The sequence below is a fragment of the Haemaphysalis longicornis genome, unplaced genomic scaffold (genome assembly GCF_048455015.1).
Source record: "Haemaphysalis longicornis isolate Haplotype H1 unplaced genomic scaffold, Haemaphysalis longicornis Haplotype H1 scaffold_18, whole genome shotgun sequence".
Taxonomy (NCBI): Eukaryota; Metazoa; Arthropoda; class Arachnida; order Ixodida; family Ixodidae; genus Haemaphysalis; species Haemaphysalis longicornis.
Window position 1 is genome coordinate 8782830 of NW_027526282.1, and position 21455 is coordinate 8804284.

Genomic DNA, 21455 nt, shown 5'->3' on the forward strand with positions numbered 1-21455 from the left:
CCGAGCGTGTCTATGATATAAACGATGGCCCTCTTACAAGCGACATAGATGACATTCAAGAATGGGCAGAACAACTGCACAGGGATACTAAGCAAGCCACCAAGGATATCCCTGTAGAGGCGGATCTTCACCAGGCTGATGCTAAACTCCTACACATGTGGGAGGCCAAACAAGGCTTCAAAAGAGACTCCAAAAACAAAAATTAAATCGTAACTTATGACGACGTCTTGCCGCCCTTAATAGGGACATTGAAAACTACGCCAATCAACTGATGCGGCAAAACTGGTACAGTACATGCGACAGCATGGAATCCCAGATTGGTTTTGCGAAAACTTGGAATCTTCTCCGCTGCCTCATTGACCCGGAAAGTAGCAAGACCACGCAAAGGCACAACTGGAGTATTCTGCTTCACCGATTTGAAGGTTCCGACAAAGAGCTAATTGAAACAATTCGACAGAAGTACATAGGGGACTGCTCCGCAGAAGTGCTCCCGTCATATTCAGGAACCGCGAACGAAACCATGGACCGCCCCATCACGGTGCACGAAGTACGAGGTGCCATTCACAACCTGCGAACCCGCTCCGCCCCGGGTCCAGACGGCATTACAAATAAAATGCTACGGAATCTGGACAACTGAATCTGGACAACGGAATCTGGACTGGATAATTGGTGCTCGACTTGGCATATGACACTTAATATTAATAAATGTAAAGTAATGCGGTTCTCACGCCAACATAACTTACACCCTTCCTCTTACAGTATAAGCAGCTCCCCATTGCTACCAGTGTCGTCTTATAAATACCTCGGGGTTATCTTGACAGCAGACCTTAGTTGGAATATGCACGTCTCTTCTATTATCTTGAATGCTAACCGAATGCTTGGTTTTATTAGGCGACATTTTTTCTTAGCCCCCGCTTCGGTTAAACTACTATTGTATAAGTCACTTGTTCGGTCAAAACTCGAATACGCGTCTTCAGTGTGGGATCCATGCAATAAATCATTAATAAATGCTCTTGAAGCAATCCAGAACCGTGCATCGCGTTTCATTCTTCATGACTACGGCCGTTTATCAAGCGTAACGCAAATGAAAACAACTCTATCTCTCGAACCACTCGCACTGCGCAGAAAGGTATCGCGCATGTGCCTCTTCTTTAAAATCTATAAACTAAACGCCACCCTTAAAAATGCTCTTATCTCACCCCCCACTCATGTTTCGTTGCGCATAGATCATTCTTGCAAAGTTGGTATCCCGAAATGCCGCACTGTATCATATTCAAATTCGTTTATTCCTAGAACTACAGCGGAGTGGAATCGCTTGCCACCAGCCCTAATGCTTACTAACAACATTGACCAGTTTTAAAAAAAAGTGTCTGATTACTTCACTTCTGTCTAGTTTGTGGCCTTTTTTGCCACAGTTTATTTTTCTTTCAATTTGGTATTTTTGTTGGCATGCAATATTCAATGTTAGTTTTGTTAGTTTTCTATGCTAGAGGCAATACCTGTGTATATTTGTGTAAAGACTTTGTATATACCTGCGCACTACTGCATACTTATTGGTTTAGTGTTTGTGTATATTGTTTCATTTGTTTACAATGTCTGTACAATTCGACCACCCAGATGTACCACTCCCCTCATTAATGCCCTCTGGGCCATGAGGGTACCTGAAATAAATAAATAAATAAATAAACAAATCTGTCGAGGCCTTAACCCGGTACATGAACGTGTGCTGGGAACGGGTTCAAATCCCGGGCCAGTGGAAAACCGCGAAGGTAGTCATGATTCCCAAATCAGGCAAAAAGCTAAAGATAGAAAACTTAATACCTATATCTCTTACTTAATGTGCCGGGAAACTTATGAAACACGGGATCCTCAACAGAATCAACAAATACATGGACGAAAACGGCCTATTTCCACACCCAATGATCGGTTTTCGGCCGAAACTCTCAACACAAGACGTGATGATTCGACTTAAACATGACATCACAGACGGAGCGCATTGCTCACCACTAGACAACCGGGCTATATTGGGAATTGATCTCACAAAAGCATTTGACTGCGTAAGACACACGGCCATCCTCGAAAACCTAACCAAACTGGGTCTAGGCCGCAGGACGTACGATTACGATAGCGACTTTCTTTCGGACCGCACGGCTACGGTCAGCGCAGGGGGTATTCAATCGGACACGTTGGAACTGGGGAGCAGGGGGACGCCGAAAGGCTCTGTCCTCTCTCCGTTCCTGTTCAACGTAGCCATGATTGGCCTCCCCGAACTCCTGGATAACATTCACGGCTTGCAATATAGCCTGTATGCAGATGACGTCACGCTGTGGGTTCCGGGTGGCAGTGACGGACAGATACAAGACACACTACAAAGGGCAATAGAGGTAATAGAAACTTACGTGATCCTTCGTGGCCTGGACTGCTCTCCAGAGAAATCAGCGGTTCTACTCTATCGCCCGACTAGCAGGGGACGCCGGACAGACTCAGTACCTCCGGACAATCAGCTCTTTACATGCGGAGGCCAACGCATCCCGACAGTTTCAAGTATCCGAGTCCTGGGCCTCCGCATCCAGGCCAACGGACAGAATTCAGAGACCACACTTGCTCTCGAAAAGAGCGTACACCAAACAACTCGCCTGATCTCACGAATAGCCAATCGACACCACGGGATGAAAGAACACAACCTCGTGAGATTGGTACAAGCCTTCGTCATTAGTAGAGTAACATATATCGCCCCATTCCTGCACCTGAAACGCGATGAAGAAGCCAAGCTAAATGTCATGATAAGGCGCGCTTATAAACAGGCCATAGGGATCCCGTTAACAGCCCCAACCGAACGGTTCGAGGCACTCGGGCTTCACAATACCCTCAGCAAGATACCTGAGAACGAAAATAAAACGTTTCCATCAAATCAATAAGGTAACGGACGAGAATAGAGCAGTAACGTTTGTCTGCAATAACTTCTCAAAACCTATTCTAAACATTAAACGCTCCATTGAACACGTTTTAAAAGCCTTTCAGACCGTAAAACGTTTCTAAGAAATGCTGAAGGAGTACTTTAGGAGAGTGCGCCGGTCGTCGCCGGGGAACCAGTTCGTCTACTGTGTGCGGTGCGGCTTTTTTTTCGCGTGCTAGCAGACGAAGAAGAAGAAGAAGAAGACGAAGAAGAAGGTTTTTATTTTTCAGAAATTTTCATATATACAAGTGTGTGATTAGCATCTGGATCCATAGCCCCAAGGTTATTCTTGGATCCATACAAAAAATTTCACTTTTTTTTTCATCCAAGTCAAGAACAAGGAACATATCAGGAGTTCAATACATGTAACATGAAAGATGTGTTGATACAATACAAAAATAAACGCCAAAGATTGAACAAGAATAACGGCACATACACTTGGGAACTCCAATGTATCAGGGAAAATACGTATTATGTGCTGCAAAGCAAACTTTCAACTAGGTGAACTATATGTGTCAGACATCATGTAGGTTTTTATTGACTGCTCGTTTTGCGCCATACATTTTATTGTTAGTGGTAGGCTATTCCATATTTTTGTGCCAATGAAAGGAAGGCTTCGACACCCGTATACATTTGATATCTTCGGTAGGTTCAGGTTGTTATTGTTGGCATGCCTAGTATTTCTACTGGGAAAGCTTAAGATAGATGAGTGGTACGGAGTGTTAGTACTTATGGCCCTCTTGATCACTATTGCTGTTTTGTAATCTCGTTCTTTATTGAAGCGCATGATGTTCAGCTCTTTAAAAATTGGCGAAGATTTTGCAGTTCTCGCTGCTGATGCTATTATGCGCACTGCCCTCTTTTGTAAAATATTGATAGGTGTGCAGTACGATGTGTAAGTGTAGCCCCATGACTCTACACAGTAGGTTAAATGTGAGTGAAAATTACTGAAGTAAATTAAGTAAGTAAATTAAATACCCAGCGCCCAAGTCTCCTACTAGTTCGCGCAGCTCTTCTGTTGACGTGTATACGATTACAGTGCGTCTTTCTGAAGTGACGAAATGAATTTTGTCCGATTTAGCTGAGCTCCAAACGAATGCTTATTGAACCCGTTGTGTTATCGCTGCTACCAATTCCCTGTTGCTACGTTCCACAGACGATAACGATGTCCTTTCGGCCGTATGCGCAGAAAGGGGTTGTGTAATCGTAAGCAAATGGGTTATTTATGCATGTCGCGCAAAGGACAGTTGGCATGAAAGCATCCACCCAATTGGCAATCTTGAAAAATGGGACGTGCTCGATAGTTCGCTCCCAGGAATATTGCATCTTTTCTTACATTAACCTCTGGCAGGCATAAATAATGCGGTCATCTGATTTTATTTTCAATTTTGAGGCCACGTGGCTTCGAACAACTAAAATTTTCAGACAACCAGAAGCTCCCTGGCCGTCTATTATATGGTCAGGAAAATTTGTGACGGGAAATTATTTCCCGACTGAGTGGGCCAGCGCTGTTGCTGAGCAGGCCACTGCCACGCCGACATGAGTTTAACTGGTAAGTCAGTCCTCATCACTTTGTGTGCTTTAAACATTTGCGCACACAGAGTGTTCTATTGGGCCGTAGCCTGTTCCAGGTTCTGTAACTGAAACTACAACCGCGAGTATCCATGCACAGCACAGCCTTCTTTTGTGAGCGAGAACCTACTTCGGGAGCTTTAGCTCTACTGTCTGAATGTAAGTTCCCCAATAGCCAATTTCAGTCGCAATGATTCTTCTAAATCGGGCCTTCATTAAGCCATAACTTCGTATCAAGCAAATATTAAGCCTACATTCTTCTTACTGATGGATCAGACACACCGCTACAGTACGAAAAGTTGTGTGATTCTTCATTTAAACCAATAAACTTGGCCAAGTTTTCAAATTCATAGGGCGCGGTCATTCTGGGGGTTTCCCTGCATGGGGAGGGTGCGCATAGTAAGACTGAAAAGGCGCCTCCTTCGCAATTTGAGGCTCCACTCTCGTAACGCAATGATTTCGCAATAGTCCGAAGGATCAAACCATATCGCTCGGCGGTGCAATTACCGAAAGCTAGCAGACTTCCGCCGGGTGCAAAAGTAATCCACACTCCCGAACAAGTAAATTTTAAAAACCAGGACGATAGGTTTAAGTAAGGTTACTTGGAATAGTAAAAAATAATATTTTACTGTTTTATGCATAGATAATGAAGCATTTCAGATAGCAATTATGCTTTAAAAACAAATGGAAGGGTCAAATTATCGCATCCGGCTCTTGTCTTCAACCGCCGGCGCAATCGGTGACAGCTGTGACACGTCTATATGCTTCAATGCAATTTTATTACGACGTGCATTTTCGCAACTTCGCTCCCTTAGCGGTATCTGGCTAACTTGTTATCACACTCTTAAGCCTCTTAGGCCGAGGCATCTATAAGCTACTGGCCCCTAAAAGGGTTACCATGGACAGAAGCGGTTACATTGCAGCTATGCTTTAATATTTTCTGCGAACATGCTCCTGTTACTCGCACATAATCTCGCTACTCGGGCTATTCACACTCGCAGTACCACGACGAGATCATTTCGTTCCGGGAAAATCCAGCGATCGTCGTGTATTCGAGTGAGGCTATATCGCTTGAAATTGCCATACAAAAAATGCTGCACAATTAAAGGGAATCATTTGAGATTATTTCAGCTTGTAATTTTGCCTCCATTTAGCACTGGCTTGTAGTAGTAGCACTGGTGCTACTAATCTTAGGCTTGGTTTTACCAGCGCTTCGGCTTTAGAAAAGATTGAGTTTCATTCGTCAGCAACTGAAAGCACACTCTGCCCCGCAGTCTATTCTTTCTTTCTCTGGAAAATTTTTCTCACCAAGGTATTTGGTTCCGTCTTGTCCTGTCCCTTCTTTTACGTTACATCTACAAGTATACATCATCAATGAGCCCAAATTCACACTCTGATCACCAAGGTGCTTACATTAACCCCCAGTTTTCCAGTTTTATATACGCATAGGGAATCAAGAGAATAATCACAGCGTTTTCAAGAAAAGATGACTTTCCCCGCACTGTTCGTGGCAGAAATTGTCACTCATTTTCAACTCCAGTTCAATTTTAACGTTTAAGGAAGCAAACCAATGATTTGGGGTAGTGGTGAAGCTTGCTGTGTAGCTAACATAATATAGCGACCGCTATTCGCAGGTGAATTCCCTTGAGCCAAAGCGACCATTTATCTTGCCGGTTTACGTCTGATATGAGTACTGTTTAAAATTAAGCACAGTTCAGGTCAATTCTCCACACCATTTTAAAAACTTGACCACCTTCCAATCAAGATATTTAACTTCGCTCCATTCACTATTCTCATCTAGGCGAAAAAAGGGGTGTAACACGTTGCCAGCCACATGTTTGTAAGTAATGTGGGTTGCCGACAACGGTGCTGGCTTAGGTTGTCGTGCATTGTCAACAGTGGCTTTCAAATCGCGCTAGAAGGCGCAAAAGCCTCAAGGACCGTGGTCGTTTTCGTTTGTTTTATCAGGTTCGATGCGGCCGTGCTGGAACTGATGCACTAGACGGATGACATGGATGCTGCTGAAGGCATAGTCACGTCTCCAGAATAGCACTGCACCAAAGAAAATCACGCAGAATAAAAAAAAAATTGCATCGGATGCTGGCATTAGAAGCGAATTCTGATATGTTGAAACTCTAAAAATAAAACACACGTGTACTCTCTCACGCACACACAAAAAAAAACCCAAGCAAAACTACAATAACCACATAAAAAAAACTAAAAGGTGAGAAATACCGCTGTTCAAGGTTGTGATTGTGCGCAATAGCAAAATATCCTATACATAAGTGCTTGAAAAGCACCTGGTTAACAAGAAAGCATTGGAAAAAAATCTTGAAATCAATACTCTTCCCATAACTTTAATCTGCCTTCATTATCCCGCTACAAAACTATAACAAGCAGAACCTAATTCTAAATATTCCACTCAAACGTCGTCCGCAAAGACGGAATACGACACTTGAATAATCGATATGCTATTTGCCCCAACCCTTTCATTCCCTTTTCCCCACCTTTTCCCCACCATGGGGTCTTTACTATTCCTCAGTAAAGCCTATAAGTCAATATTTACCTACTGAACATTGTTTATATCAACTTAAAAACATTGTCTACATTTTAGATGCGACTGCATCTCATTCACTCGCCTTGTCCCTCCATACGGCGTTGTTGTCCGTCCATACCCCTCCCCCTACACTATAAAAAAAATAATTGTTAGCGGCGCCCGGTTTCGATCCAACGACCCTGTGGACAGAACGCGAGGTACATGGTGCTCTTCTCACTGCGCCACAAAACCGAGACAGAATCAAACGCTACGAACTCGCCTTATATCCTTGACTCATTCAAACTACGTCAAGATGATACTGATACAACGCATGATGGGGCAATGATTAACACTTGCAATAAAAGAAAAGAAGCTCCCACTTACAGCAACAATGATGGAGTAAAGGTCGTTGTGACAGCGAAGCCCAATCTTGGTCACTTAGAGAGATTGACCAAGATTGTCCAATAAAACATAATAATAATCATAAAACATAATAATCATACGCGTTCCCGACACGTTTCACGCGATTTCAGAATCAATCCAACGGAAACACCAAGTGAACCCAACGATGCGTCGCATCTACACAGGGTTCCCCTCGCGGTGAGGTGGCGCAAGTTTTCTAACACGATTGATTCTATGTTGCGGTCTTTACGATGATTGCACATTTCACGAGTAAACAATGTTAAGTTATTTATTACTGGAGGGTATTATTAAATATTTCATGAAAGATAGACATCACTCACACGCGACAAAATGTAGCATCCAGAGTAAAGGGGTCCTAAAGACGTTTTGAACAAACTTAATGAACAAGCGCAGTCGTAAGGATGGGAAGTCAACGTCATCTGTGCCAAGCCCTACTTTTTCACGAGAAACAGAAAGCTTGCACTTTCGTTGCAGATTAAATCGGCGCTTTCCCACACTTTTCTGTGTGTAACCGTACTGCTTCCCATGTGCGTGCCCTTCCCATGTGCGTGCCGAAGCAGAGATCGCGCGATTGGACGGCTTTTTTCTCGCTCTTTCGGCGGACAGAATCATCGTCTGCTCAGCGTCGGTGGGTTGCGGCCGCACCATTGGCTAAATAGCACTGCCTGCAGCACGCTTACACGTTACCATGCTTATCTATATTTACTTTTTTGCACTATTGCCACGAAACTCATTAAGGCGCGCTCACACTAGGCTTACACGATGACGATAAAACGGCGGAACTCCGAATTGGAAGACCGCTTGTCACACTACGCCGACGGCGACACAAACGCGTCGGCCGATGGGAAGTTCGCGTAGTGTGACCGAAGGCGCAGGCAAGACCGGTCGGCCGACGGGCCGTGGGGCAGTAATTTTAAACTGGCTATAATTTAGAATCACAGCCTAAACCCGCACCAAATATGTATCCCGGTTGTCGGCAATGGGAAGATAAATGAACAAGACAGAAGTCAAAATGCTTTAGTGAGTGGGAAAAGAGGTAAGAGAGATGCTTCTTAAAGGAGCCATGAAGACAAAATACAAGTTGGGTTTGTTAGAAAGACTGCTTAGTCCCGATAACAATGATACCAATATCATCGCAATCTTCGAACAAATAACGGATATATTAAAGAAAACGTGTGAAGCAGTCGCGACCCCCTAGCCAATTTTCCGCAACTTTTCTATGACGTCACGGAACCTTGTTTGTGCGATTGGCGGTCGCCTAACTGACCGGTCGTGACGACACATGACTGGACGTCTGTAGTGGGGCCTCTAGTTTCATTTGACCGCATCACTTGAATGCTAACGTGCAATTAACGCACTGAAAATTATGTTTTATTGTTGGCCCGTATGACGTCATTCTTTCTCATAACACGTCACTGTGGCGCAAAATTTGAAAGTTTTTAAATACTTCTTGCTTTTTTTTCGTTAAAAAACATCTTTTGCGGCTGTAATGGAGCGGAGTGAGATATTGAATTCTAGTTCTTTCAAATTACACGAAGTTGTATTTTCTCTTCATGGCTCCTTTAAGCGACGTGACAGACAGAAGAGCGTGCCCGGGGAGACTCCCCTCATCTACCCTGGGAAGTAGCAGGGAAGGTTGAGCTATAAGGGAATGGATACTGGAAGAAGGGAATGGGTTATGGGACTTTGGATGGGAATGGGGACAGCAATATTTTAGGGGCGAAGCAACTCAAGGCTGAGGCTTGTCCGGCGCCCGTGCTCACAGCACAGCACCTTGTAAGTCGAAACATCGGGGAAAAGAAGATTCACAAAAGGTTAAGAAGAACAAAATAAAACGGTTCACACAGGGTTAAAGGTGAGAGAGAGAGAGAGAGAGAGAGAGAGAGAGAGAGAGAGAGAGAGAGAGAGAGAGAGAGAGGGAACGGGAGAGAGAGAGACGCACAGCATTGTGTAAATCACAACATCTGTGAGCAAAAGGTTCACAAAAGGTTAACAAGAACAAGAGGTTCACAAAAGGTAAGAGAGAGAGAGAGGGACAGGGAGGGAGGGAAGGAGAGACGCAGAGTAGTAGTAGTAGTAGTATGAAACTTTAATGAGCCTTATAAAGTAGGAGTGGTTCCCTAGTCCGGGAATCCAAGTGACGACCGGGCGACCGACGCCCTAGATGCCAGTAGTTGCTGGACGTCCAGGTGGTCGCTGGTGATCAGATTCTCCCACAGCTCATGGAGGGGCAGGGGGGAAGGAAAGGGTGGGAGGTCAGGGTTATGCGTACACTCTAATAAAATGTGGACGAGTGTGCCAGGCTTAGAGCAAAAAGTGCATTGGGCGGGAAATTGAGTGGGAAACATGTGGTGTAAGCGAATTGGATGAACGAAGGTATTCGTTTGGATGCGACGAAGAGTCGTTTCTTCTGATTTGGACAGCTTGGAGTGAGGTTGAGGGAATTGTTGCCTGTCGAGTCGATAGTACTGTGTAATGTCTTGAAACGTAACCAGTGGTGTGGACTCCGCTTGTTCTTCTGGGGCCTGGGAGGAGAGTGCGCAGGCTTGATGATGGGCAAAATTATTGCCTGTCAATGTACAGTGGGCGGGTGTCCAGACGAGGGCGACGTTTCGTTGTGGCTGATGTTGCGAGAGGAGGCGGAAAGTTGGTGGGGCCACCCTCCCCACCAAGAAGCTCCGACAGGCAGCGTGGGAGTCGGTTAAGATGACCGCGCTCTTGGTGTGAATAAGTGCGAGTGCGATCGCCAGTTCCTCAGCAATATGCGTGGATGTCGTGGTAATTGAAGCACAGGTTATAAGGGCCGATTTGGTGGTGACGGTTGCAACCTTGTGCTGCCCGCCTGGATACGAGCTAGCGTCTGTATACGCGACGTCCAGACGGTTCCCATAAATGTTCTCGTGGGCTTGACTCCGTGCTTGTCTTCTGCCCGGGTGGAGATCAGGGTGCATGTTCTTCGGTATTGGACGAACCCGTACAGCAGATCTCCAAACCTCGGGGAGGACAAGAAGAGCAGGAGGAGATGCTGGGTGCGCGAGTCGTAGGCGTTTGAGTAGCCAAAGGCCCGCAGGTGTTTGAGTGAGCCGGACACGTTGGCTGGCAAGGTGGCCTTCAATTAATTCTGAAACCGTATTATGAAGACCCAGTTGTAGAAGCCGCTGAGTAGAGGTGTTCATAGGCAGGCCCAATGCCTGTTTGAATGCCTTGCGTATCAACTTGTCAAAGGCGTCCAAGTCTCCTTTCGTGAGGCAGAGGTATGGAGCAACGTAGATAACCCTAGAGATCAGAAGTGCTCGAACTAGTCTAATCATATCTTGTTCTTTCAGGCCCCGATGGCGGTTAGAGATGCGTCGGAGCATGTGCGTAACTTGAGTGAATGTCTTGGATAATTTGGATAAGGTCAGATCGTTCCGTGTATTTGCTTGTATGGTGAGACCGACAATTTTGATTGAAGAGCTGGGTTTGATGTCCTGGCCGTCCAAATGTAAGGAAATGGGCTCGATAGTTCGAGCAGGTGGGTGCTTGCGCACAATTATTAATTCAGACTTATGAGGTGTGCATTGAAGACCCACTGACAATGCGTAAGACTGCACAATGTCCGTGGCTTCTTGGAGAGCATCTTGTATGTTTCCTATAGAGTCTGTATCTGTCCATATGGTGATATCATCTGCATATAGAGCATGATGTATCTTGGGGATGGCATCTAGTTGTTTGGGCAAGTCGATTAAGGCCAGATTGAACAGAAGTGGGGACAATACGGAACCTTGCGGCGTGCCTCGATCACCAAGCAATATAGGATCCGACGTGAGGTCGCCAACTTTCAGGATAGCCTGGCGTTGGGTTAAAAAATCTGAAATGTAGGAGTACACGCGATGGCCACATCCAGTCTGATTGAGCCGGGAGAGAATAGCTGAATGTAAAACGTTATCGAAGGCGCCTTTAAGATCAAGTGCTAGGATGGCCCTCGGAGAATGACGGGTAGCCGGCGCCAAGACTTCTTCCTTCAAACGGAGGAGGATGTCGTGGGTACTCAGGTGTTTGCGGAACCCGTACATGGTATTGGGGAATAGGCCTCTGTCCTCCAAAAATGGTTGAAGACGCCTCAGTATAAGTCGTTCTACCAGCTTACCCACACAGGATGTGAGGGATATCGGGCGCAAGTTGTCCAGATGAGGTGACTTGTTGCGCTTAGGTATGAAGCGTATCTCCGCGGTTTTCCATTGGGGAGGCAGGCGACCAGATGACCAGTGGGTGTTAATGTGGTGAAGTAGATGATCAAGGGAGTTGCCGTCCAGGTTTGCCAGAAGCCTGTAAGTTACTTGGTCTGGTCCGGGAGCGCTATTCTTCTTGCATTCTGAGAGAGCTGATTCCAATTCGTAAATTTGAAAGTCCCTGTCAAGTAGGTCATTCGGCAGTCCTGTGTATGGGGGCGGGGAAAAGTTCTTGTTGGTGTTGAGGTATCGATCTGTTAAGGCTTGTAGAAGGGCTTTTGGGGAACCTTGAAAAGAATGTATGGTCCGAATCATGCTTCGTTGGGATTCACTCTTGCTAGTTAGGGGGTCGATCAGATGTCTAAGTAAGCGCCAAGTATTACGTGTGGTCAGGGTCCCTTGAAGACTATCGCATAGTTGAAGCCAATTTTCTTTCGATAGTTGTTTGGCATATTCAGTGGCGGTTTGATTTAGTGCGGCAATTTTATGGCGAAGTCGGCGATTGTGGCGTTGGCGTTTCCATCGCTTAGTGAGGCTTCGACGGGCTTCCCAAATGTGAAGGAGTTTGGGGTCGACGCTGGGTGTTTGGTAGGACGTGGCGATACTTTTGGTGTGCGTCCGTACTGTTTGGACGAGGTCGTCAATCCAAGCGCTAAAAGGTTGAGTGGTGTCAATTGAGCGGGAGGATGTAGCCTTTCGGAAGGCGTCCCAATTAGTAATACGGGCTACACCTGTTTTGGCGTTGTAATGCCTATTCCGGATGGTGAGTTGAACAATGTCGTGATCAGAGCCCAAATTTTCATGAGTTGAAGTCCAGATGACATCGAGATTCCCGGCTAAAAAAGATAAGTCGGGAGTTGTGGATTCACCCACCCGTACGGGTGGGTGAATCCGGGTGATTGAGCAAGATAAGCTGAAAATCTTCTGCGGCCTGGGCCAGCAGGGCGCCTCTTTTTGTTTTGTACGTGTAACCCCACTGCGGGTGGGCGGCGTTGAAGTCGCCCGCTATGATCAACGGTCTGCCATTCACAAGGAGATTTGTATCTCTTATAGTGGTGGCGATATCAACTGTCTTTTGAGAAGGGCGACAATATACATTCAGGATGAAAAGGCTAGACTTAGTTTTAGTCGAAGGGGAGAGGAGCTCGATGAGAACTTGATTGCATCCCCGTTGTGGGGTGACGTGATGAATCGCTGAGATGGTTTTATGCACTAGAGTAAGCGTAGGGAACGTGTCAATGGAACCATAAGGGACGTAGCCAGGTAGTTTGACAGATGAATTAGCCTCCTGCAAGGCGACAACCGCCGGTTTTGGGTCAAGAGTGCTAATGAACTGATTTAAGGCAGCTGCTTTTTGTTTAAGACCGCGGCAGTTCCATTGAAGGATGGTCGTAATATTAGACTGGGTCCCGGCCATCTTGAAGAGATGCGGTGATGCAGTTGAGCACCGTGTAAATCGAAACGTCTGTGAACCAAAGGTTAAAAACAAAATAAAAGGTTCAAAAAAGGTTAGAGAGGGAGAGGGGTAACGATAAAGAGAGAGAAATAAAAGGTTCACAAAAGGTTAGAGAGAGATATATATATATATATATAAAAGGTTCACAAAAGGTGTGTGCGTGTGAGAGAGAGAGAGAGAGAGAGAGAGAGAGAGAGAGAGAGAGAGAGAGAGAGAGAAAGCGGTCCTGGAGAGCTGTGCTGCGCATGCGCGAGGAGCATTGGAATGGATTGAATTAGATTTGCATTGAATTGAATTGAAATGAATTGGATTGGAAATAGGTTTAGCAGCAGTAAGCACTCTCACAGGTGATTTACGGTAAGAAAAATCCCAAGTGCTTCTGCCAGTCGTCCCAATTCACTTCGTGGGGATGCGTGAATTTTTTTTTATTTGATCCTTCGATGTCTGATTCCTATACAGGCCTGATTGCCATGAGGACAGGCATCAGACCATGCCAATGCGACCGAGAAGCTATAAGTTCGCCCCAAATGTATTCGTGCCGTAATTAATACCGATTTGTTTTGTAAGCTTCTACAGCGCAATAAACCTAGTTAAAGTCAATGAGCCCCATACAACTCAACACTACTGGTTTAATGAGATCATCCACATTTTCATTTACGACGCTTCGACCGCGCGCTTAGGCGACTAATTCGTTTCACCGGAGGTGCAAATTGCATGTTTCTACGCGACCGGTACTCTTGTAGAAAATATAATGTCGTTAGTTTAGTGCAGAAGAGTTGCGGAGAGTCATTGAGGTGGTACGAGAGCAATATCTGTCAAAGGTTTTAGTGTAAAGCCTGGAACAAAAGTACGGCAATCACCGATTCCGCAGTGCAAAATCGCAGTCGTAGCCTGGCACACATTTGCGACAGCTGTCTTTTCCCGCAGTAGTGCAGTTGCTCGTTATCAGCAATAGTGGAGGCTCAGGAGACCTTACTCCGCAACCGTTATTCAAGTATTATTCGCTTTACCATCCACGCATTCTATAAGCTGTGGCACCGGGGTCCTTGCACCCGGCCGCAGTTCCCAAGAAAGACACCGAAGCCCCGGAAAACCACACCTTTACTGGAAGACCCCTCCCCCCTAGGCCCGCTCGTTAGCAAGTCCCGCTGCGCACACCTGGCCCAGCGCTGTCCGCATTGTTCCAATCTAGGTCATGTCACGCCACATCTGCGTCTTCATCCGACACATGTCCATCCCGTGGGATTAACCCTCGTCACTGTTGTCCGGTTACCACAAAACCAAGTAGGACACGTTGGGGTGCTGATGATGATGATGAAAAAACTTTATTATAGTCATCTCTGTTAAGACGGAGTCACTGCTTGGGATCGGCAGTGTCCACGTCCCTTCAGACGGCGATCAGGAACCCATGGGTCCATCTAATTTAAAGTTTATTTCCACAATTGCACGTGCTCTGCAGCCGTGGCGCAGTGGTCTCAAGCGTCACGCGCGCTACGTCACGTTGCGGTTTCAAATTCCGGCAGAATCGTAGTTTTTTTTCTGTGCCGTTCGCATGGCATGGTCTCTGTAACCTATTCGCGCATTCAAAACAAAACTTTTTGATTAACCTGTACGACTATCATTTCAAATGTCAATACATTCTTTAAGTTGAAGTAGCCATCCACAGTGTAAGCGGCAGCAGCGTGACTTAGGTCAACGTGCGCGCTCAACCGCCGTAGGGCGCGCGCGCCCCTGGCATCAGCAGATGGATAACCCACTACATTTGGAAATGATGATGATGATGATGATGATGAATTCTTCTGTTGGGAAGAGGAGGACGGAAGGTCGCTGGTGCGGGACGAGGTAGACGCCCACCAAATCACGTTCACCAGGGCGCTGAAAATGCAGAACTGGGCTGAGGTCGCTAGGTGGTGAGGATGTTCAAGGGTGCCCCTATGCTATGCTTCAATATCTGAATTTTGAAAAACACTCTTCTTCAATCTATGAAAATGGAGAAACTGCAGAATAAGATGTTCCATGCTTGCTTCGCACAAGGTGTGACGAAATGTTACACTTCTGGTGTCGAGACATCGATGTGCGCGTGCGCCTCCAACCACACTCGTTATTTTGCCTTCTTCACGTCAAGCGGCAAAGCTGATCACATTCAGCGTTTGGCGATAGGGGTCACGGTCTGCTTGGATGCCTCGCTCGCACACGCTTCGGGACGGCAAAAGTTGATGGTGAAATATGCGTTGGTCGCTCTGCCCCAATACGTCAGTCAGCGTATCTTGTCCGTCTCGGTGACGAACTTGGGCCCCAGTTATTTCATCACGCTTTTGTAATTTTTGCCTAACAAATGCAGTAGATTGGTAACTAAAAATTGCCCCCACCTCCCCGAAGGGAATCGTGAGGAAGTGCGAATGCATTTCTTGCGCCGAGAGTACACGGCGTAGTAATTCTGCCATCGCCTTGAGAGGCGCAGTACCGGCGAGGGGGAGCTGTCAGGCGAGGGGAGAGGCGCGCGCCGAGGGTGAGTGCAAACCTAACGGGGGGAGAGGCGCGCCAGCTGCAGAGCATGTGACGTCACGGCGCGAGGAGAGGGGTAGCAGACGCAAAGGCGCCAGCGCGCGGTCACGTGGGAGTGTGACGTCACGGCGCGAGGAGCGGTGCGGGAGCCGGCGTGGGCGCGCGCAGCCACGGCGCGGGAGGCGGAGCGCGCGCGGGTCACGTGGGGTGTGACGTCGCTGCGCCGTTGCTACAGACGCTCCTCTCCGGTCCTCGCGCCGTTGCTAGGGGAGAGGAGTAGGAGCAATGCGGACGGCGGATTCAGGGTCGGTTATAAAGTGCATCGCACTTAAAAATGAGCACACCAAAACGGCAAGGAGTAGTTGTGAGAAATATTTTATTTGAATAAATTGTAATGACACGTCACCTTGCACACGTACTAAAACAGGTGTTGACTGGGGAAAAAGCGAGAAGAAATCGGCGTGGTCACGCGTTTTACAAAAAAGGACAAAATAAATTATATGTTCTCATACGCGTTCAATGCCGTGGCTGACACAGACACAGACAAAAATTCCCCGTTTAGAACGTCAAACAAACGATATCGCCTTTAAAACTAAGGTATCAAAATATTGTTGCAATGCGTCTTTTGGAAGAGCCAGGTAGATAGAGCAAAGCCCGCTTCACCGTCGCCGTCCGCCGCCGAAGCGTGTGCCAGCGAAATGTATTGAGCACAAAACAGTGGCCCCTATCTCCAAGCGCTCAATCCTATAAACTTTGCCGCTTGAAGTGAGTGAGTGAGTCTTATTAACACAAGGAGGACCCAGGAGCTGGTAGGGGGAGAAGGGGGGAAAGGGGAGGGGAGAGGTGGTCACGAGGTGATGTTCATTTGAACATCCCGGAGAGGAATAGTTAGTTCCTGAATTCAGGGATAGGGGTGGTAGACACCGGGTAAAGTACTTTTGCGAGGCCACTCTCGAGAGCGAAGCGCCCAAAGGGGAGCAAGAAAATCGGGGTCGCTGAGTGTCGTGGGAGGTATCTCGCTTGGTTTGGGTAGGGCATTCAGCAGAACGGGGCGGAAGGATTGGTACGCAGAGCAGTGCCAAATAAGGTGGGTCAGGTTTGCTATTGTAGTTGTGTTGCAATATGGGCAGTAGGGCGGAGGATCGCCGGTCGGGTGATGCCATTTGCGTGTGATGTGGGGAGTCAATGCAGCGTTCGCGCGAAATTTGATAATAAAAACTTCGGCAGGACAAGTTAGCCATGGGAAATTATGCAGGAAACCTACAGGAGTCGCAGTGGCAAGGCAGTTGTAGTGCGCCAGATGACGGGATACCGTACAGCACCACTAAAAACTTTCCCCATAACGGCAAGGAAGCTATGCTGGACTACTACAATGACATATGGGTTACAGGAGACGTTCCAGTGACATAGAAAGAAGCATGGGCCAAACCCATTCCCAAGCCCAGCAAATTACTAAATGGTCCTGCGGCTCTTCCTCCTATATCTCTAGCATCCACCATAGCAAAAACGTCGGAGCACACGGTTGCACGCCGCCTGAGTTGGCAACTAAAGAAGGATCGTGTCTTCACACCTGTTCAGACAGGTTTTCGGACAGACCAATCAACTTCCGACAGCTTGTTGATGATCACTCATGACCTTGAAGCTGCAAAGCAACCTGGTGGCCATGGCATTTCGCTCCTTACTGACTTTGAGAAAGCGTTCGATAATGCCCCACCAGCAACAACAATACGTCTATTGAGAGAGAGGGGACTTCGTAGGTTTCTGGAGGGCTTTCTGCTGGAACGTTCGTATATGGTATGGGTAGGAGACGAGATCTCTAGCCCTCGAGTGCTCGAGCGAGGTGTCCACCAGGGTGGCGCCTTAATCCCAACACTGTTCAACATTTTGGTGGCTGACCTTCCCAGGGTGCTTCGCAAGGTTCCGTGGCTAAGAACTACTATTTATTCCGATGACGGGACGCTCTGGACGACGAAAGGTGATATCATAACACAACAACGAACCATCCAGCAAGGCATTCACGTTACAGTGGAATTTCTCCGCAATCGTGGTCTTGAACTCTAACCAGAAAAAAAAACAATTTACATGGTATGTGAACGTATGTGGAGACCCCAGACATCCAACTGCGCCTTCATGGGTAAGTTGTGCACAGAGTTTTTAAAGCCCGCATACTGGTCCTCATAGTCGACGCCAACCTACGCAACCAAAGTTAAGTTTGCGCACTAAGAGATACTTGCCTACGACTTCTCGACATACTCAAACGGTGCGCAGGTTATGAGTGGGGTTGTTCTACCAAGACGCTCCTTCACCTACACCGAAATCTCATTCAATCTAGGATACCATACGTCCTACCATACCTCTGCCTTACTAATACTCAAGCTAAAAAGCTCGAGGTTTTGAACAGGCGGGGCATTAAAATAGCCCGTAGACTTCCAGCCCAGACTCACAGCTTGGACCTCTACACAGAGGCTGGCATAAACACCCTTGGCGACCTCACCTCTGACAGGCATCTAGCGCAGCAGCATCGCCTAGCTATGACAGAAGCCGGACGTTGCATAATAAAGCAACACCTTTAACCGCAACCGCAAGGACCCAGAGGCAGTTTCCGCAAGCACCGTGGACAGCAGATGTGCCCGCATGTGCTCCAATCCCTGGGCACTGCACCGGCATTCATGGCTGGAGGGATGAACAACGGAAACTGGCCCGAGCATCCTTGGCACCTAGTCGACTTGCGGATTATAACACCGCTGTCAGGGTTTTCATCGACGGATCAGTTGACCCAGTCACAGGGCGTGCGATTGCTGCCTTCGTTGCCACAGAATGCGATGGAAAACGTAAGATACACCTTTTCGACAACACGACACCTGAGATGGCCGAGCTGATAGCCATTCAACGACCTGTTCAATTCAGCTTCCTGTTCAATGGCTAGAAACGCAAGAACGTCTCAAAGAATCGGCGATTCTTACAGACGCGATCAGCGCCCTACGCCGTCTTAAACGACCAGATGAAACCTCCGAGGTCATCTAAAGTATCTGGCAACGAGTCAGCACGCTTCGGACCCGTGGACGTCTTGTGACCTTTTTCTGAATACTGGCGCATGCGGGTATCTCAGGCAATGGCAAGGCCCATGCACTTCAGCAACAAGCCGCAAGGGAGAGAAAAGAGAGAGAACAACTTTCTTTAGCCACACAAAATTGCGGTGACTACGGGCCGGATAGGGGGGTTCCCCCTTCACGGGACCCATATGCTTCCGCGGCTGCCTGGCCCTGGAGATCAGGACGAGCTGGTCTTCCAAGGCGGGCTGGTTAGGAAGGTCTCGCTCGTTAAGGGGTGTGGGAAAGGGTGTGGAGGGTTGGGTAAGGGGTGGAGGGATGGTCTCGATTAAATCGCACTTGCGGATGACATGCCGGAGCGAGCCCAATTGCCACAGAAGCTACACTCTTTCTTATATATCTCGGGGTACATTCTGCTTTGGAGATATGGGTGCTGGAAGGGTCCTGCTTATATTTGCCTATAGATCGTTTGCTGCGCTCTGCTGAGCGATTTGTGCTGGTTAGGGTACCGCCGTCTGCCTTCGCTGTAGTGCTGTTGATGTCCTTGTAAGTCATTATGGCCTGCGGCTCGTGCTCGTCTGCCCGGTGTTCAAGTTCTCGGGCAAGCTGGTGGGCGAGTTCGTTGCCCTCCAGCCCTCAGCGAGCCAGTGTCCATATAAGTTCGACTTTCTGCTCAGATATGCGGCGTATTCCTCCATGTAGTATTCTGAGGGCCGTCAGAAACACCTGCCCTTTTCCATAGTTAGCATACGCTTTTCGCGAGTCCGTGATCATTTCGCTCGCGTTAGGCAGTGTGAGCGCCAAGGCTATTGCCGCCTCTTCCGCTTCTTCCGGGAACGCCGTTTTGACAGATGCGCACGTCACCAGCGCGTCTTGCGTGGTGATCGATATGGCGGCTCGTGTCGAAAACTTGGGTAGAGATACGTCAGTGTAGAGGGTGACCCCCGTTGCATCTTCTTGTTGTGCGGCTTGTCTTAGCGTTTCGATGAGGGCCTTGACCCTGGTCTCTCTGCGCCCGTCGTTGCGACCCGTTCTCTAGTTCTGGGCAGGGGTTTGCTCTTGATTTTCTGAGCCCAAAACTTGGGTAAAGGTCCCATTTCCTTGTGGTCGGCCTCTTGCCAGCCTAGCTTGGCCAGTACTACTCGGCCCGCCGATGTTTGGCTGAGCCGCACTCTCTGGGTAGACAGGTGGGCTTCTACCAACTCTTCCAACGTGTTGTGTTTGGCCATGCCTAGCAGCTTCTCGGTGGACGAGTGGCGCGGGATACCTAGCGCCACCTTTGTTGCTGTGCGTAGGATCGCGTTAAGTGATCTCTGTGTTTCTGGAGTGGCTGTAAGTACTGCGCCACGTACACGATGCGCGACGTCACAAAGGCCTGGACCAGCGTGAGCGCGTTGTCTTCTTACAGTCCTCTTCGCTGGTTTGTGACCCTTCGCATCATGTTCGTGACCTGTTCTGTTGTGGACTTAATCTTGCTTAGCGTTGCTACCACCTTGCCGTTGTTCTGGAAGATCAATCCCAGGATTCGGCCTTGCGTGGTCGGTGACACGGTGTTATGTTCGTCCCGTCTATGGTAATACGCACCTTCTCTTGCTCTTCTTTCTTTCTTCGGGGCTTTATGATTAGGAGTTGATTAGGATGATAAGTTGATTAGGATTATATGATTTGGAGTTAATTAGGATTAGACGATTAGGAGTCTAGATTTAGGAGTCTAGTCTAGAACGATTAGAAGTCTAGATTTCGTGTACCTGAATATTGTTCATGGGTGTATGCGGCTTACTCGAAGGTCTAGTAGCCTTGTTGGTAATTTCCTCGCCGTGGATATTGCTGTCATGGCTAATTACCGCTTTCAGTATGCTTTGATATGGCGACAAAGTAGAAGAAGAACAATAATACCACGTGCCAACCGCAAAGAACGATTACCATCATTAGTGTCCACGCCTACTGTACGCCACAGAGACATTCTGCTCCCTAAAACGACAAAACCGGCCTTTGGTTCTGCCATGGATTCCCAAGGAGATCTTCTCGGAGACAGCCTGCCAGCTGAGTCGACTGCAGCCCCTGATGAGGACGCAGTTCACCCACCGGCGCCATTGCAGCCGTCCTGGGATCCAGAAGCTACCGTGGTCCGGGACAGGGCCAGAGCCGACGGCGAGCAGGGCGCGGCAAAGAGTAGTACGTGCTGCAAGATGCTGTTCGCTACGTGCGTGAGCTGCGTCATCGTGCTTGCCTCCGGAATTACCGTTGTCTCCTGGTACGGATTGGTCGGCGACCCGCGAGAGCTTCTCCAGCAGTTAGCTGGCAAGAAGGGAGGCCATGATGTCGCCATAGGGATCCTGCCGAAGGTATACAGTCAAGGTATCATCTCTAAGGTGGGCGTTCCGCAAGCGTACACACCAGATGAGGAGGACCAGATCCCCACCCATTCTCCTACCCCACTGGAGATTTCTTCAGCAGCCAATGTCAGTTTCACCAACGGGGATTTCATGTTGGCGATCAATAGAACCGAGAAACTGGCGCCCCCCTCGGCCCTTGAAGTAACTAATCCCGAATTACAAAATGTTTCTACAACTGAAGACAATATGCACATGCATGTCAATGCCAGTTCCACCGACGGTGATTTGATGATGGCGATAAAGAGCACCGAGCAACTAGCGCCGCATTCGGCACTTGAAGCAAATATTTCCGACTTAAAAAGTGGTTCTACAGCTGAAGACAATCTCCACATGCATGCGACTGCCAGTTT

The 21455-nt window shown here is 47.8% G+C and overlaps 1 protein-coding gene across 1 annotated transcript in view; it reads right to left on the reverse strand.

Moving 5' to 3' along the window:
• LOC144166653 (uncharacterized) overlaps window positions 1–20930 on the reverse strand; it is a 62838-nt gene extending 41908 nt beyond the window's left edge. The window contains exon 1 of the mRNA XM_077696185.1: window positions 20795–20930. Within this exon, the coding sequence (XP_077552311.1) occupies window positions 20795–20930 (136 nt within the window). The remainder of the gene's footprint in view (window positions 1–20794) is intronic.
• Window positions 20931–21455: the final 525 nt, after the last annotated feature.